The sequence below is a fragment of the Gracilinanus agilis genome, chromosome 2 (genome assembly GCF_016433145.1).
Source record: "Gracilinanus agilis isolate LMUSP501 chromosome 2, AgileGrace, whole genome shotgun sequence".
In the NCBI taxonomy this organism is placed as follows: Eukaryota; Metazoa; Chordata; class Mammalia; order Didelphimorphia; family Didelphidae; genus Gracilinanus; species Gracilinanus agilis.
In genome coordinates this window covers 95,473,884-95,493,048 of record NC_058131.1, presented here as the reverse complement: position 1 = coordinate 95,493,048, position 19,165 = coordinate 95,473,884, and the positions used below count along the sequence as shown (strand labels likewise).

At 45.2% G+C, this 19,165-nt stretch overlaps 1 protein-coding gene across 1 annotated transcript in view; it reads right to left on the bottom strand.

Moving 5' to 3' along the window:
* TTC7A (tetratricopeptide repeat domain 7A) overlaps window positions 1–19,165 on the bottom strand; it is a 175,128-nt gene that overhangs the window by 128,369 nt on the left and 27,594 nt on the right. Inside the window, exons 4-5 of the mRNA XM_044663296.1 lie at window positions 8,900–9,030; window positions 6,825–6,952 (exon numbers count right to left, since the gene is read on the bottom strand). Of these exons, the coding sequence (XP_044519231.1) occupies window positions 6,825–6,952; window positions 8,900–9,030 (259 nt within the window). The remainder of the gene's footprint in view (window positions 1–6,824; window positions 6,953–8,899; window positions 9,031–19,165) is intronic.

Here is a 19,165-nt window from a genome sequence, read left to right as displayed (position 1 = left end):
CCTAAAGGCTTCCTCTTACCCAGGGAAGCCAGAGGGCTATAGAGGGACAGAGAGGAAGGCCTGGCCTTCAGTCACACTGCTGGCGAAATGGCCCAAGTCCACATGGGAAACCTGTTTTGGTTCTCATTATTTCCCTGCCCCGACACTTCTCTCCTCCTTCCTGGACACTCCAAGTATTGATTCTCTTTGATGCCATAAAACCATCGGACTCAATGAGCCCGGGCTCAGGAGCTGGTGATCGCATATCTGATCCTCCCCAGACAGACTAGGTGCTTCCCCCAAGGACCCACCCCCAGCCCAGAGAACAGGAAGCTGATGCAGAGCCCCATGAACCTGAAAATTAATTCAGAGCCAGAGGATTCCACTCCAGAGCAGAGGAGTTTGGAGGCTTGTTTCGTTTTTGGAAGCCTCACTGATCCCAGGGAGCTCCCAGGCCAGGTCTCTGCCATAGTGGGGACCTGGTCACGGGAAGTGAACGGACCAGTTTCTCAAGGGGGCTGAGTAATCACCTTGCGCTCCTGGGAACATTGGCTCACGGTCTCTGAACAAAGGTTTCAGGAGGAGAAGTCACTCAGGCAGCTCGGATGATAAGGGATGATTTATTTCCATGCTTCTTTATTCTAGAAAAACTAGAAATTTTCCTGGCTCAGAGGCCTAAGGCCTCCCACTAAAAGGAACAGAACAACAGAGAAAAGGAGGCTCTCTGCTACTGAATGCCCGTGGGGTTCACCTCTCACCCAGGTCGCCCGACAATAGAGGGTTCAGAGCACTGCAGATGAACATTCTGCCTCCTGGCACTAAGGGAATGCAGACACTAACCCTGGGGAAAGTAGTTCTCCTCCCCAAGAGGACAGCAAATCAGCCCAGGCATCCCTTGGGCCACAAGTTCTTAACTTGAGGTGGATGAAATTTAAAAAAAAAAGGTATTTTGACAACTGCATTTCAATGTAATTTTAAAACAATCCTCTGGACTTAGACACTTAAACACACATTCTTCTGAGAAGGGGGCCACAGGCTTCAGATTGCCCAAGAGGTCCACGACATAAAAAGCATTGAGAACCTTGCACAGACCCATGTGGGGCAGGCTGGTACTGCTTGGCAGTGACCCAGAAAGGCATCAAGGTACAATGGAAAGCAACATAGGTACTGGATAGATTCAGAAGACTTGTGTGCAAGTCCTGACTGACACTGGGTAATGATCCTAGGTAAATCACTTAACTGATGAATCTCCATATCATCTCCTTATCTCATAAGAGATGTGTACGACTTACAGAAAACAGAAGGGCAAGTTCTTGAAAAGTCTTCCAAGTGCCCAACATTTGCTGTTATTACTGATGATCAAACCTTCTATCTACACAATGAACAACACTCAAAACAGGTGTTTCTCTCTCTTTAAAAAAAAAAAAAAACCTTACCTCCCATCTTAGGATCAATAATTCTAAGCCAGAAGAGCAGTCAGGGCTAGGCAATGGGGACTAAGTGACAGGTCCCCTGTCACCCAGCTTGGAAGAATCCAAGGCAAGACTTGAACCCAGGACCTCTCCTCTCCAGGTCTGGCCATATTTTCCTTTTGATCCTCACCACCCCTCTGAGAAGAAGGTATGAGAGCTCATCCTCATTCTCTACATGAGAAAACTGCAGGTTTCCAAAGAAGTGAAATCCTTGGAGCCTGGACAAGCTCAAGCAGACAGAGAGACCATCACCCTCTCTCTTCCCACAGTTTTAGGCTGGCCTCGACAGTGTCTTGAGGACCCCTGCAGGGGGCTGGAAGAGAAGAAAGCAGCTGAACTGCTCTTGAAAGCGAAATCCTCAGCCTAGTGTTTACAGAAGCCACCCTTGGAGCTGGAAGGGACCCTAGAAGGGGGCCAGTCCAATCTTCCTTTCCTCCAGAAGGACAAGTCATCCTCCATGCTGGTGCTCACAGACCGCTGACTTTCATCTAATTCTCTGACTCTTCCTGACCTCATCATTCAGCCAAAACTGCTCTTTGCAAAGGTCCCAGGTTGGGGGACATCATCTGTCTCCTTCCCTGAGTCCTCACTGGGGTCATGCCCTCAAAGCACAGGTCATCTATTCTCTCCCCCCGTGATCTCCCGGCTCCTTGACGCCAAGGATCACCTCTGAGCTGGTCCTACCCAGCTCTGACCTCTGGCCAACATCGCCTTGTACCTTGCCTCCCCCCACTGCCCCCGAGCCTCCTCCTCACTATTGAGGGTGCCAATATCTCTCTCCAGGCTAGTCATCCTTTGTGACATCTTTTGCCTGCACGCCCTTCTCTCCATCATGGCCAGGGCCTACTATTGGTCTGGGTACCACAAGTGACTCTCCAAACTGCTGCTAAGGTACCTTTCTAAACTGATCAGGCCCTCTGCTATCTGTCGAGGCCAGTGGCTCGCTATCATCTCTAAGATCAAATATAAAGTCCTCTGTCAGGCCTACAACCATCCCCTTCCCCTCCTACACATGCCCTGCCTCTTTCCAGGCTTCTGCCCGCATATGCTCTTGGATACAGGGGCACTGGCCTCCTTGCTGGTCCTTACATAAGACATTCCTCTCACCACTGTGGGTATTTTCCCAACCCCCAATGCCTGGAATGTTCTCCCTTCTCACTCATCTCTGCCTCCTGGCTTCCTTCAAGTCCCAATTAAAATCCCACCTTCTAGAGGACACATTTCTTGATCCTCCCTTAATCCTAGTGCCTTCTATCTATAGATTATTTCTAGTTTATTCTTCTATATTTTGTTTGTACCTAGTTTTTTTGCGTGAGACTATGGATTGCCTTTCTTTCTATCCTCAGGGCTTAGAAGTGCCTGGCCCTTCCTCGGTGCTTAATGAGTGTTTACTGATGGATCAGAGCATCAGAAGGACCTTTACAAAGGCCAAACCTACACTACCAACTATTCCTTGAACTTGAAACTCTATCTCTCATCTGTGTGGTTTACACTAAACTATTCCTCATGCCTGGGATGTACTTTTCTCTCATTTGACCATAGATCTTGAGCTAGAAGAGTCCTCAGAGGTCTTCTAGTCTAAATTCCTCGTTTTACAGCAAAGAGAATGGATGCCCAGAGAAGACAAATGACTTGCCCAACAGCCTATCCATCCTAACTGACTTGCACAGCATCACAGCCTTACTAAACTAAAAGGATCACAGGATTCAAACCCAAGTTCTCCAGAGCCTCATTATCCCAAAGGACAGCCCCAGCTCTCCCTTTAAATCACTGAGACTTCTCTTGGCTTCAGAGTTTACTCATCTGTCAAAAATGGAGATAACAATACTTGCCCACCTCTCTAAGGGCAGGTGCTTGTGTTGTTGACAGGTAGGCCTTTACAGCTAAAAGCTCTGATTTGTTTGGGAGGCTAAGAGTGGGAGCTTTGCTGCATTTTTTATTATTCAAATACTGAGTATGAGAAAAGTGACTATAACCCTCCAGTCCAGTCCTTGCATCAGAGCTGCTGCTTTCCATGAGATAAGCCCCATCACATGTTTACTGCATCTAGAAAAGCAGAGCAATCACCTGACCTCCAAGTATGAAAAATCTTGTGAGAGAGGGTAATGAGAGAGACAAAAAAGGAGGTCAATAGCTCTCAAACTAACAAACAAAAAAAGAGACCTACAAAAGTAGGTCCCCTCCTGCCCTGAAGAGGGCTAACAGCTTAAGAACAGTAAGATGGGATGTTGGGCAATGCAGACTTGACGTAGAGTCAGAAGGCTCTTAGGACACCGCTACTTACTACCATATGTTTGACTCTAAGGCAAGCTAGCTGGTCCACTACCCTGAGCCCCAATTTTTTCATCTTTAAAATGGGAAGGTTGGACCAGATCAGAGATTCTGAACCTATTTGTATCATGTAACCCTTTGACAATTTAGTAAAACCCTATGGAGGTCTTCAAAGAATTCTTTTTAACTCTTTCATTCTTAGTAACAATTCAAAGACAGAAGGGCAAGGGCTAGGTAACTGGGGTTAAGTGACTTGACCAGAGTCACACAGCTAGGAAATGTCTGAGATCAGATTTGAATCCAGATCCTCCTATATCCAGGTCTGGTGCTACTGAGCTTCCTAGCTGTTCCAAATAATGTTTTTAAAGACATTAAATACAAAAGAGTACAAAGGAAACCAATTATATACTGAAATAAAGAAATAAATTTGGCCCCCTTCCCAATGCCCTGAAATCAATCCATAGATCCATGATTAAAATTCTTGACCTAAGAGGCCCCTAAGAGCCACTTCAGCAATATATGTTTGCTATTTTAATTATTATTTTTTAAACCCTATATTTGCATAGAGCTTTACAAATTACTTTTCTTATTTGATCCAAATGGCAATTGTCTAAGAAAAACAGTCCACACTTTATGAAGGAAACAGCCTCAAAGGTGGAAAGATGTGCACAAAGGCCATATAGCTATTAAGTCATAGAGTTACAAATTGAACCCTCTGCCTTTGTGACCCTCACCAGATCCTTTGTTTAAAGCAGCATAGCCTTCATTAGTAATGTTTGCATTCATGGTGGAAAATATGAAATCTTCACATTCAAAAAAATCTCCTAAGTATCTAGGGTAACCTTTACCTAAAACAGGAGCTCTGGTCTGTTCCCTCACCACCTGTCCCAGCTTAAAGACCCTCTAGTGACAGGGAATGCTCTTCTTCCAAAGGCAATCTAAATGTCATCTTTGTTCAGCTCTGACCTTCTTTATAATGAACTTGAAGAAATCTGCCTCTCTGCATTGTTTACCCACTGCCCCTAATTCTGCTCTCAGGGCAAAGCAAAATGCAACTTATCTCTCTTAGTTTGGTCACTGAAGAGCTGGAAAGGGACCTCACTGGCCATGTAGACCAACCCATTCCTGAAAGGAATCACCCTGAAAGGTCAATTAGTGTCAGTTTGAAGACCTCCAAGGAGAGAACCTAGTTCTTCTCAAAGCATTCTGTTCCCCTTTCAGACAGCTCTAATTCTTGGGAAGTTTTTTCCCTGATGTTATGCCTAAATTGTCCTCTTTGTACCTCTACCTGTTCCTTCTGGTTCTGCATCTAACCTCCAGCCTGCTGTGTTACTCTTGGCAGCACAGGTCCTAATGGCCATTTTCCAGAGAGGTTCAAAGGAGGGAGTAGGGTTGCCAGGACTTTGACCTGAAAAGTTAGTTGCCCACTGCTAAAAATCTCTGCTTCAGCTGAAGTGGTTCATTTACTCTCAGCCCCAGGAATGCACTCTGCATATTTCCATTATCCATCTATCCATATTCTAGCTCCATTCCATTCCAGCCCAAATCTCTTCCCTCTGAGTTTCAAGTCCCACATTACTAACTGCCTATCAGACATTTTGAATTAGGTGTCTCAGAGATCTCCAATTCAATATGTTCAAACCAAAATTCATTACTTCTCCCCTGAAACCTCACCCCCCAATTCCATATCTGCCTATTTCTTCAGCATTCTTCTAGTCTCTTAGATTCATCACCATACTATTTCCTTTAATTCCTCACACTTCCTCAACATATAAATCCAATCATGTATCAAATCTTGCCATTTCCACTCCCAAAACTCTTTGACTCCTCTCCTCTTCAATGACATAACTGCCATCTTGGTTCAGGGCCTCATGGCTTCTTGCCTGGACTACTATACAAATTGCCTAACTGGCCTTCCCATCTTATGTCTGACCCTATGCAGTTCATCCTGCACATTCTACTATAAAGGGATTTTCCTTACGTGCAGGTGCACCCCCTACACTCAATCTACTCTAGGATCCAATATGAAGTCCTCTATTTAGCTTTTAAAACCTGGCACCAACCTATTTTTCCAGTGAAACTTGTCTTCTCTCAGTTCTTGACACATAGCTCTCCATCTCTGGGCTTCATGCCTTTGCGACAGCCATCATCTATTTCTAGAACAGAATCCGCTCCCTTCTCACCTCTTCCACCTCAGAGAATCCCCTTAATTTAAGCGCTAACTTTTTTGTGTCATGGACCTCCACCCCCTTTCACAGGTTGTTGAAGGCTATGGAATCTTTTTCTGACTGGTGTTTTTAAATGCACAAAATAAAATTATATAGGCTTACCAAAAACAATTATATCAAAAGGCATTAAAAAAATTTTTTTAACAAATTCATGGACACCCGACCCCCATCCATGAAATCTATCCATGGTCCTCCAAGAGAGACAACAGTTTGAGAACCTTTCCTGAACACAATGCCTTTCCTGATCTTCCAACACAGAAAGTACCATCCCCTAACAAACTACCTTGTTTCTAACTATTTTGTAATTATTTGTATTTATTCTCTTTCTATTTATGCTGTATATTGTGCTCTTTCCTTTAGAAGGTAAGAGTAGGAATTATGTCCTTCTTTGAATGAATGTTACTTAGAGGGGATACAGCGATGGGCCTAGAGTCAGAAAGACTCAAAAGTCCAAATCTGGCCTTGACACTTATTAGCTGTGTGACTCTGGGCAAAATCACTTAATTATTTTCTACCTCAGTTTCTTCATCTGCAAAACAGGGCTAACAATAGTACCTGCACCACACTGTTGTCATAAGGACCAAATGAAATCACATTTGTAAGTCTAGCACAGCGCCTGGCACTCAATAAGGGCTTATTTCCTTTCTTTACTCCTTGGCACTTATTTCCCTACTACACAACACAATTTGGGGAGGGGAGAGGAGAAAGACAGAGAGACAATGGAGAGGAAGAGAGGGGAAAGAAAGGAAAAAAAGGAAGAGATAGATTCTGTTTAATAGGGAGCATCATGCCTGAAAAAGTTAGAACCATTTCCACCCAGAAACACCTCCACCAAGCAGACTCCCCAGAGCTGAAGGGGCAGCTGACTACCTACCCCTTCTTTAAGTTGGCCACATAGGCACTCTGGAGGGCTGCTTCCAGGAAGTACGTCAGCTCAAAATCCTGCAGGGTTGCTGTTGGGTTGTAGCCTTTTGGGCCCCTTGAATGGAGATAATTTGAGGACTAAAAGAAGAGGGGAGGAAGGGGAAAAGTTACAGTCAAATATAAAGTTCTCATCAAAGGACTAGGTGACTGCCCATTGCTCCAGAGGGCACGAGCATGGGAATGGCCATTGTCCTCACTCTTCACCAATTACTGTAAGGAGCCCGTGTGAAATTCTCAAACCCAAAGAAATTCTGCTTCACTTTGATTTTAAAAACCCTTCTCCTTCACTCCTGCTAGCCTAGTCCTAGCTTTGAAAGCCTGAAGCTCCTGGACTGCCTCCTCCATGAGGTCCTCCCTGCCTTCTCTTTCCCTCCTTCTTCCCTCTTCTACCCTTCCATCACCAGAGAACAATACCACTAGGCACTGTATGATGGGTTTCCATGGTGCCTAGCATAATCACCTGGTATTATGCTTCCCTGGGCTCTCCCTTGGGTGAGCCTGGTTTCCCCAAACACCAAGCACCCAACTAAAAGAGGCAAAAAGGCAATCAGGAGACCTCAGGTCCCAGAATGGAAGGCACCTTGGACAAGTAGCCTTCTCTGAGAGACCAATTTCCTCCTAGAAGGAGGGTAAGATTCTTGACCTTTTCTTATCACAGATCCTTTGGCATCTGGAGAAGCCTATAGCAGGGATGACAAAATTAAACTGAAAAGCCATTAACTCTCAGCCCATATTGACTTGGAAAACCACTTGTTCACATTCTCCACGTTCTACTGTGTTTCTATTTACTTTATTAGAGATCTCCCAATTACATTTTAATCTGATGGAAGAGGGGGTGGCCCTCAAGAGTGCTGTGGGCTGACACTGCTGGCCTAGGGAACCCTTTCCAGAATAATATTTTCAACTGCATAAAACCAAATACATAGGATTATAAAGGAAGCCAATTAGACTGAAATATAGTCACTAAACTATTTTTTAAAGAGACTCCTTGCTCTAGACTGCCCAGGGCTCTCTCCCTATGGTGTGGGGCAGCGGGGAGCACAGCAGAGTTTGTCCCAGGGCCCTGAAGGGAAGGCTGCCTGCGTCCACATGAGGGTAGACTGGGGCCCTATAATCTAGCCAGAGCATTCAAGATAATGGCTTTTAACCACTTTCTAAGGGTGGGCTTCCTGGGCTTGTAGGCCAGAGGGAGAATCCTCCTTCCTTGCATTCCGTCTCAATCTATCTTCTGTCTCTTGTCTCTCCCTCACACAACCCTCTCTATCCATCTGGCTCTTTTCTCTCCATCTTCTCTCTTTTAAGCATTTCCTACACCTAATATGCATTTCCACACATGGGAAGCTAGCAAATGTCCATACAACACAGCTGACCCCTTCCAATCGCCTTCCCAGCTCCATCAGGGAAGAGGGCCTCAAATGTCATTCTTAGCCAAGAATTTCCCCTTTCCCTCCAGGGTCTGGGCAAGCAGACAGGCCTCTGGCTGGGAGTCGGTACAAAACCCAACAAGGCAGGAGCAGAGAGGGCAGTCAGCAGTCTCACCAGCTTCACCGCTGGGAGCCAGCACAGATGGGACAGCGCAGTGTACAAAGGCACAGAGTCCAAGCCTGATTTCGGCCCTTCATAATATTCTGTGCAACCCTGAGGCACCTGGCAATCTCTGAGGCCCTGCTTCTGTATCTGTAAATGTAGCCTGGGGCCTACTGGGCCCTCGGTGAACCTTAAAGTGCCAGAGAAAGCTAGCTAAGCTTTGTGTTCATCTCCTCCAGGACAGGCCGCACACAGCGGACACTCTACAGAGGTTTGTTGGCCAGCTGGTAGTTGTACGTCGCAGGCTTCCTCAGTGGCTTTAGATTTAAGTTCCCCTCCTGCTCCCATATTCCCACATGTATGTAGGCTCCTCCAGGGCTGTCCATCTCCTGCCTAGAGTCTGTGACAGAGGTCCTGGGGCCTCGTCTGCTAGCGAGGCATGGTCTGGGGGAGCCAAGGAGAGACAGAGGGGAGGGTGGCGTCTCATTGCCATCTCACCTTTTCCAGCTCTTGCAAAAACACCTGAGCAATCCAGGACGCCCTCTCAAAACAAAGGAGAGCTTCTTCTTCCCTCTCATTGAGTCGGGCTTGGCAGGCCACGGAGACGGGCAAGCGTTCCAGGGACAGGCCTGTAAGAAGAGGAGGAGCACGGTGACTGGGGCAGCCAGATGAAGCCCTGGGATGGCTCACCCCAGGCTCCCAGGGACATGTACAACTTGGGCGCTGGCAGCATCAGATCAGCAGGGAGGAATCAGTCAGTGGGTCTGTCCCAGGCACTGGGCTAAGTATGGGGGATATAAAGAAAAACAAAAGACAGTCCTTGTCCTCAAGGAGCTCACAACATGCAAACAACTAGACGGATAAGGTAAGGAAAAGAGAAATGGGAAATGAACAACCAAGGGAAGGTCCTAGAATTCAGAGGAAATCAGGAAAGGCTTCCTGCAGAAGGGGAGATGTCAGCTGAGACTGGAAGAAAAGCAGAGGAATATGGAGGCAGAGAGGAGGCCGGGATAACGCTCAGAGATGAGAGATGGGAACATCTTGGGTGAGGAACAGCTGGAAGGCTTTCCAAGACAAGCAGAGGACCTCGCATGGGATCCCAGAGAAGGGCCTGGAAGACAGCTAAGGTGATAAGACAATGAGCAGTGGCTGCAAATCCCAGGAGATCCAGCCAGAGATGTCGACACCCCAGGAAGAAATGTCTAGGGGCCAGACCTTCCCTTCTCTGGGAAGGGGTCAGTCAGGGCTGCAAGTTTACGTGTCACCTCTAAGATTTCCAAAAGTCTGAGCTGGAAAGAAAGTTTAAATCAAAGATGTAAGATGATGATAGATATATGTGGTACTGAGCGAGGGCTTGAGTGAGTTTAAACACACACACCAACACAGTGTGCTGGAGCCAGCTTGTAACTTCTGCTCAAGGGAATTGTTAAATGTTCAGTGTGAGCTTTGAAAATCAGAAAACCAAGATCTGATTTAGTATTTTGCTTATTATCTAGATTTTTAGTAACATATAAAATATTAGTAAATACAGATTATAGAGATGGGAGATCCTGGGTTCAAATCTGACCCTAGATATTTCCCAGCTGTGTGACTCCAGGACAAATTACTTAACCCCCATGGCCTAGCCCTTACAACTCTTCTGCCTTAGAACCAATACTTAGTATGGATTCTAAAATGGAAGGTAAGGGTTTAAAAAATAAAATATAAAGAAATAAAATAAATGCAGATTAGATCTAAAAGTGTGTTGTCTGCACTATTTTTTTTTTTTTGTGGAAAGCCAGTTTATTAAAGATTTATAGCAAACCATACTTAAGCCTTTCTTTTTTTCAAATGAAAATATATCACGTAGGAACAAGAACAACTGTCAGAACTCAAAGGATCTTAGAAGATATCTAGCTCAAACCCACCTCTCAACAAATGAAGAAACGGAGGCTCAGAGAAGCTAAATGATTTTGCTCAAGGCCACATGGATAGTAATGGCCCCAGTAAGCTTGAAATGTCCAGATACAAGATGTAGGAATAAGTAACAGGAGGATCAGGTGCAGAATGTCTGTAGCCTGAAGAAGGAACAATTTAAGAAGGGGAGAATCCATGACAGCCATCTTCAAATTTTATTTATTTATTTAAAGGGCCACTGAATAAGAGGGCCGTACTAACTCTGCTTCAACCCAAAAAAAGGTTAAAGGGTAGATGTTGGAGAAACAGACTTTGATTCAATGTAAGGAAAAACTTCCTAACAATTAGTTATCCAAAAGTGAATTGCCCAGATTGCCCAGAAAGACCCTCATTCCACTGGTAATGGAGGTGTGAATTGGTACAACCATTCAAGAAAGCAATTTGGAATAGATAACTTTAACTACATTATAAAGTTTCTGCACACAATGCAATGATCCAGGACAATTCTGAGGGACTTATGAGAAAGAACACTATCCACATCCAAAGAAAGAACTGTGGGAATAGAAACACAGAAGAAAAACAACTGCTTAGTCACATGGGTTGATGGGGATATGATTGGGGATGTAGACTCTAAGCGATGACCATAATGCAAATATTAATAATATGGAAATGGGTCTTGATCAATGACACATATAAAATCCAGTGGAACTGCTCATTAGCTATGGGAGCGGGGTGGGAGGAGGGGAGGGAAAGAACATGAATCATGTAACCATGGAAAAATATTCTAAGTTAATTAAATACAATTTTTCAAATTAAAAAAAAATTTAAATACCTAAAAAAAAAAGCTTCTTTACAAACAAAGCCAATACAACCAAGATAAAGGAGGGAAACAAAAAACTGGGGGGGCTGGGGTTAAGATATAACAAGTGTCTCTGACAAGGGCCTCATTTCTAAAGTATATAGAGAATTGAGTCAAATTTATAGGAATACAAGTCATGGGGCAGCCAAAGGTGGCTCAATGAATAGAGAGCCATATCTAGAGATGGAAGGTCCTTCAAATATGGTCTCAGACACTTCCTAGCTGTGTGTCCCTGGGCAAGTCACTTAACCCCCATTGCCTAGCCCTCACTGCTCTTTTGCCCTGGAATAGATACACAGTACTGATTCTAAGACAGAAGATAAAGGTTTAAAAAAAAGAAAAGAAAACAAGACATTCCTTAAATGATAATGGTCAAAGGATAAGAATAGACAGTTCTCAAATGAAGAAATTAAAACTATCTTTAGTCATATGGGAAAATGCTCCAAGTTACTATTAATTAGAGAAATGCACATTAAAACAACTTTGAGATCCCTACTACCTCGCACCTACCAGACTGGCTAATATGACAAAAAATAGGAAAATGATACATGTTGGAGGGAAGATGGAAAAATTGGGACATCAAAAAATTGCTGGTGGAACTATGAACTGATACAACCATTCTGGAGAGCAATTAGGACCTAGGTCCAAAAGGCCACAAAACACTGCATATCCATTGATTCAGCTATACAACTACTAGATCTGTATCTCAAAGGGATCAAAGATAGGGTGGAAAGGACCTACTTGTACGAAGATATTTAGAGCAGCTCTTTTTGTGGTGGCAAAGATCTGGAAACTGAAAGGGGGAACTGCCGAACAAGTTGTGGGATATGATTGTAATGAAATACTATTGTGCCAAAAGAAATGACAAATAGGATGATCACCAAAAAACCTGGGAAGATTGATATGAACTGATACAAAGTGAAGTGAGCAGAACCAGGAGAACCCTGTACATAGTAACAGCACTAACATATGATGATCAACTGTAAATGACTTAATAATTATTATCAGCAATGCAAGGATCCAAGAAAGTGCCAAAGAACTCATTACAAAAAAAGGTTAACCATCACCAAAGAAGGAACTAATGGAGTCTGATTGAAGATTGAAGCAAATTCACTTTATTTCCTTCATGTTTTTTCTCTTTATAAGCAATATGCATCTTCTTTCACAACATGATAAACATGGAAAATCTGGATTGCATGATAGCACATGTATGACATTATGTTACCTATAACAGGGAGGGAAGAAGTGAAGAAGGGAGAGAACATGAATCACAAAAAGTCAGTAAATAATTATTAAAAACTGTATCTAGGGGCTGCTAGGTGGCTTAATGGATAGAGCACCTGACCTAGAGATGAGAGGTCCTAGGTTTAAATCTAGTCTCAACACTTCTTCACTGTGTAAGCCTGGGCAAGTCCCTTAACCCTAATTGCCTAGTCCATACCATTTCTGCCTTAGAACCAATACTCAGTTATCAATTTTAAGATAGAAGGTAAGAGTTTCACTATAAGTTTTTAAAAGCCCAAAAAGCAATTTGGAACTAATACCAAAAAGTAACTAAACTGTGCATACCCTTTGACTCAGTGACACAACTAATAGGCCTACACTCCAAAGAGATTAAAGAAAGAGGAAAGGGATCCATATATACAAAAATATAATAGCTCTTTCTAGTGGAAAAGAACTGAGAACCTTATAAGGGAGTTATTCGTTAACTGGAGAAATGGCTGAACAGATTAAGGTGTATGAATGAGATAGAATATTAAAGTCATAAAAAAATGATGTAAGAGATAGTTTCAGGTAAAATCTGGAAGACTTGCATGAACCGATAAAGAATGGGTGAGCAAAACTAGAAGAACAATTTATACAATGTGATATATATTCTTTTGGACATGGCCACTGTGGGAATTTTATTTTGTTTAAATTTTAAATGAAGATGGGGAAGAGGAGAGGGGAAAAAATAAAATTTGCTAATTTAAAAAATTTAATTAAAAAAAGTGAATTCACTAGGTCTTCATGTGAAAGCTGAATGATTACTTGTTAAAGACATAGTAGAAGAGATACCGTTTTCAATACTCAGGTTGGACCAAGCCTCTGAAATCCCTTCTAATTCAAAGTCTATGAAAACTAAAACCTAATAGAAAAATCCAACTATTTGAGTCAATAAATGTCAATGAACTTCCTCTGCCAAATGAGTTATTACCAGAATTTTAAAAATAGTTGATAAAAAAAATCTATTTCAAGTAGGGTGAAGGGAAGAGACAGAAATCATCCAGAAGGTGGGCACTGCTCCTCTCTATCCATATCCAGAGGGAGGAGGAAGGAAGAGGGGGATTTTGGCTCCTCCATGCTGTTGGTCTTCTTCCCTCCCAGTCCTCCTGGAGAAAGCCACAGAAATGTAGCCTCGCCCTCTGGGCCGGGACACAGAGCTGTCTCAGAAACCTGATTCTCCAGGGTAGGAGTTGGTAGGAACAAACCACAGATGGCTAGAGGGGGCCCTGCCCCAAACCCAGGAAGAGCATGGCCCTCCTGGGGTTTGTTCTGGTTTGTGTTTTTAAAAGCCAATCTATTTATGGCACACAGAAGACCTTTACTATCTACTCGTTCCCTATGGGATTTCTGACAAACTAAGGATAGTCTTCTGGTGAAATGGGCCCAGGTCCAGGCCCCAAGACCTCAGCATTGCTTACAATGCTGGAGCTGAGACCAAATGGAACAAAAAGCTGAAGATGGTTTCTTTGGCTTTGACTTTCCCAATGTTGCCTCCCACCTTGCCACCCACTCTAGAAAGACACTTCAGAAAGAAGTGTCTCTTCTTTCTGCCTAGTCACCCACTCTAGGGAGAAATAATCTAATAAACTAAATTCTAATGAGAAGTTAATAGACTGAATACATTATCCCCCAACCCAAGCCTACCTTATACCCCCTACAGAGAGTTTGTACTTAGAGATTGTCATCCAAGAGGTTTAACTCAAAGTAAAGAATCACTGACAGAATTCTAAATAAAAACAAACTAGAAGAAACCTTAAGAGAATTTCTAGCCTCTTTTTTTTTTTTCCCCCAGATGAGGCCCAGAGACCTTACTCTTTGGGTCTGCCCTGCTCATCTCAAAAGATATAGGGAAGGGGGCAGCTGGGTAGGCTCAGTGGATTGAGAGCCAGGCCTAGAGATGGGAGGTCCTAGGTTCAAATCTGGCCTCAGACACTTCCCAGCTGTGTGACCCTGGGCAAGTCACTTGACCCCCATTGCCTACCCTTACCACTCTTCTGCCTTGGAGCCAATATACAGTATTGACTCCAAGACGGAAGGTAAGGGTTTAAAAAAAAAAAAAAAAGATATAGGGAAGAGTTTCCTTCAGACTCCAGTGACTCCTGAGCCTAAGGCCTTGTCCTGTGCCTTGTGGGACTTTTAGACTGCCTTGGGCAGGAGGGCAGGAGGGCAGGACTGACAGGAAATGCTAGGCACACCATTTGTTTCCCAAGAGCAAAGGGAGCCTGCTCAGCCAGAGGCCTTCAACCCAAGCAAGGGAATTTACTTATTTTTTCATTAACTTGGCACTTTCTATTTGGGGCCTTGCTGATCCTGGCACAGTCTGAGACTGAAACCTGGGGCGGTTGTAATTTCTTTCCTTCTCCCCCTCTTTAAAAAAAATGAATCATCTTGCACAGATGGCCTCTTTTCCAAGAAGCCCCACCCAGGAGGCCTTAAGCTCTGGATACAGAGCCACAGAAGGCTGGAGAACCTGGCCTCGTGGGCAGGCCGGACCACTCTAGGGGACAGCCAGCAGACATTCAATCACACCATGTTAGATTGGGGATGGATTCCTCGGGATCTAAAACACACCCCCTTGGACCAGTCATCCAAGGCCCTTCGATGAGAGGTTCAGGTCCGAGATTCAAGATAGAAAACATAAATTCAGACAGGAAAGATTCCTTCTTTGCCATGGCTCACCAGGGACGGCATATAGTCCACTCTGTCACAGCAAAGCCATTGTGAAGGAATAAAGGAATGAAAATGCACTTGCTAAGCCCCAGGGATAAAAATAGAAAAAATGAGGAGATTCTTCCATCTCCCCTAATATCATTCAAAATTTTATATTTTTCCTTCACAACATCCTTGTCCCTTTTCTCTGCTCACATGGCCACTGCCCCAGTTCTCCTCTTGAAACAGGTTCTTAACTCAACTCCTAGGAGGCACAATGGGGAAAGCACTGGGCCTGGAGTTAGAAAGACTTGAGTTCAAATCCTGCCTCAGACACGAACCAGCCATCCTGTAACCTTTGGGTCAGCTGTAAATTTGGGATTGCAATAGCACCTCTCATAGGGTTGTTGGGAGGATTCAAGGAGAAAGCATGTGTGATGCACAATGCCTGGCCTATACAAGCATTATCTAAATGCCAAATCCATCAGGACACAGCACCAAAGTAAATCTTCATAAAGCCCTAGACTGTTAATTCCCTGTTCAAGAAACTTCAGAGGCTCTCTCTGGCCTCTAGGATCCAACACAAACTCCTTAGGAGGGTAATGAAAGGCCTTCACCACCCCGATGGTCTTCACTCCCTTTCCAGGGTCCCCTCCAGGTCCTTCATGTTCCCACAGAACTGGGAACTTGAAACAGGTTCTTAACTCAACTCCTAGGAGGCACAATGGGGAAAGCACTGGGCCTGGAGTTAGGAAGACTTGAGTTCAAATCCTGCTTGCTGCTTGCACTCCCTGACCGAGGCTTGCCTCAAGACATCCCTCCTTCACGGCCGCTCACACACCTCAGCTAGGAAGACTCCCAAGACTCCCTGTACATCCTCTCTCTGTTCTCCAAATGACCCAGTACATGTTTATGGGGTTCCACGCCATGCCAGCTCCCTCCCAGCACCTCTGGGTATCCTCAGTGCCTCGCATGAGGCCTTGCAAAAGAGCAAGCCATCCCACCAATGTTATTGCATTACACTGGGGGGGCCACAGCTAGTAGTCGCCTCGCCTCTAAGGACAGCTGCTACTATGTGGGGTCAGTTAGAGCCAATCTCCAGGCCCGAAACCCCTCAGAGCTGTCTGGAGGACAGATGGGAAGGGACTGGCCCAGGGTCACGCAGCAATCTTCTGTCCAAGGCCCAACCCTTCCTGCCTCTGAGGCTGGGACCTCTAAGGACTCTTTCTCCACCTTTCAGAGATAAAGTCAACCCTGGGACCAGGGAAAATCCCCAACAAAAGCTTCATCCACACAAGAGGTAAAGCTTGAATTGCGGGGGGGTGGGGAGGTGGGGGTGGAAACAGATGTGGCCCTCAGGGAATGAGAGGAAGACCAAGTGCAGAGGCAGAGCAGAAGGGAAGGCACTTAAAAAAAAAAAGGAAGGAAAGGCACTGCAGGAATGGAAAGGCACATATTAAACACATATTTCTAGACCAGAACACCAAAGGGAGCTCCTCCTATGCCTACAGGCCTAAGAATTCCATCACTTTGGGCATGATCTGACGACATTCTGGCCTGCTTTTATTGAATGCCTTTCCCTTTCTTGGCTTCTGAATTTTTTCCAATTAAGTGGCATTAAAACACACACAAAAGAGAGGTGTACTATTTTGTGACTTTCTGAAAAGTATGGTGTTTCTCTGGTGTATCTTCACCTGGAGTCCCATTACAATAATCTTTTGGTGACTGCATTTCAGGATAATAGGTTTCTTTTGCAATTGTGTAATTATAATTGTCTTTCCAGGGACTCCCTTTTCCCAGCTTCCCATGTTCCTTCTCATGTTATGTGGTGCTAACGTAGGGAGGATATAAGTTTTGTGTAGCCCTGCCTCTCACTCTCTTTTCCCGAGAATGCAGCTGGGGAAGGTTGGGTGCCTGCCAGGCAGCAGAATTTTTCACATGTGGTCATACTTAAGTTTTGTACTTTGTCCTTTTATTTCTTTCTACTTCAAGTAATTATTTAATAAACTTTATAAAACATAATACTTGGAGTTATTGGATATTAATTTTAATCTTACAAATCCTGTGTATTTTATTTTATTCATTTAAAAACATTCCCAGAAGGGGTCTACAGGCTTTGCTGGCCTGCTAATGGGATTCAGAACAGAGGATGGATCTGGGTCTATGATTCCCCATGGTTTCCAAGATCCCTGGCAATTCAAAAATGCCATAACCCCAAGAGCCGGCCCAGGAGCAGAGGTAAAGGTATTCCTGTCACTCAAACAGAGCCTGTCCCACCCTGCCAGGAACACATTTCAAAACCTTCTGTGCCCTGCTGGCTGTGCAACAGAAGCCCCCCCAAAAGTGGCAGAAAGGGCTGCTGACTGAAAGCCTGTTGCTAACGAGCTCGGAGACCATGAATAAGAAACTAGACAGGTCAGGACCTCTGCTTCCCCTCTGTAAAGTGGAGCAATAATAGGAGGCTTTATGGGCTTCTGCAGGCTCCTAGGAGCACTGATTTAGTGCTGAAAGAGGCTCCATTCAAGCCCAAGTCTGCTATTTAGCAGAAGAGAAAACAGAGGCAAAGGCTTGAAGTCCCAGGTCATGAGGTCCCTTGGAAGCATCCAAAGTGGAACCAGATTTTGATCCACTCTTGGTGGTGATGAGGAAAGTGAATAGAAAAGCTGAAGGCCCCAAGGAAGTAGAAGCTCCCTCTCCCTCAGTGGCACCCTACAGCTCTCTAAGGCCTGTGCTGCCCCACCTGAAACAGACCAAAGACTTTTCAAAAAGTAAATTATCAAACCCCTTCCTTTTAGGAACAACTCTAAGGCAGAAGGTCTAAGGCTAGGGGATGAGGAGACTGGCCAAATCTGAAAGCAAGTCCTCCTAGCTCCAGGCTGGGCCATTTCCTGGGCAAGTCTTGCCCTTTGACTAGACTGCAGAGCAGCTCCTAAAGGTAGAGGGTCCATGTTTCTCTATAGCCACCAGAGCATCCTGACTCCAACAATACTAGGGAGGCACTGAGGGCAGTGTCTGAATGAGACCAGACAAAAGAATGGGCCGCACCTAATCATACCTACTGGTCCTTTGGCCATTCTGGTCATGTCCAACTCTGTGAGCCAGAATGGGTGCCATTTGTGGGGTTTTCTCGGCACAGATATGGAGTGCTTGGCCATTTCTTTCTCTAGGGATGAAAGCAAACAGAAGTTGAGTGACTTGCCCAAGGTCACACAGCTAGGGTCTGAGGCAGTTTTGAACTCAGGGCTCCAAGCAGGGAACACCTAGCTGCCTCTCAATCGTACCCACACATAAGCCATACTGACAGCACAGCCACCATCCTGACCACCAGGTAAGAACCATATAGAGGCCTTCTTCCCCTCTCCTCAAAGCTCTCCATCCTGTAATTTTTTACAGGCCACCAAACGCAGATCCAGAACTAGGGAAAAGTAGCCCTACCTGCTACCCATCACCCCACGCACCCCAGGCCCATAAAAAAAGGAGGCAATGTCCAGGGAGGAGGCCAAAACAAATGGCTCCCTTCAGACACTGAAAAACCACCACCCAAAGCAACTGCAGTCTAGGCCCTGGCTCTTTGGGGGTTGGGGCCTGGGAAGTGGCTCAGGCTGCTGCTCCTCCTGCCCTCCGTGTTCTCCCAGGCCAGGCCCAGAATGAGGTGGGTGCAGGGCAGGGTTCCCCACTGTCAGGAGGCTGCAGTCCAGCCTGGTGAGGCCAAGGTGGTGCCTTCGAGGAGAGACAGAAGACAACAATAGCTGCCCCTCCTCCCCTCCGTCCTGGGGGCCCAGGGAGCAGCAGGCACGCCAGGGGCTTGGGGAGCAGGTGATGGCTCCTGACCCTGCGGGTAGCTTGGAGGGTCTTTGAGGCAAAGCAGAGCCCTGTGAGGAGGTGGCAGGTTGATGGAGGGCCTCACTCTCCCACCCTCCAATAAAGTCTTCTTCCCCCGAGCTTCGTCCTGGAAGCTCTCCCTTCCCTTCAAAGCCCCACTCAGGCACAGCATCCTCCATGAAAAGCTTTCCCTCCCCTTACACCCCCAAAACGAAAACCTTCTTTTCTTCCGATTTCTGACAACAAGGGGCCAGCCCTCCCCCTCCCCCAGC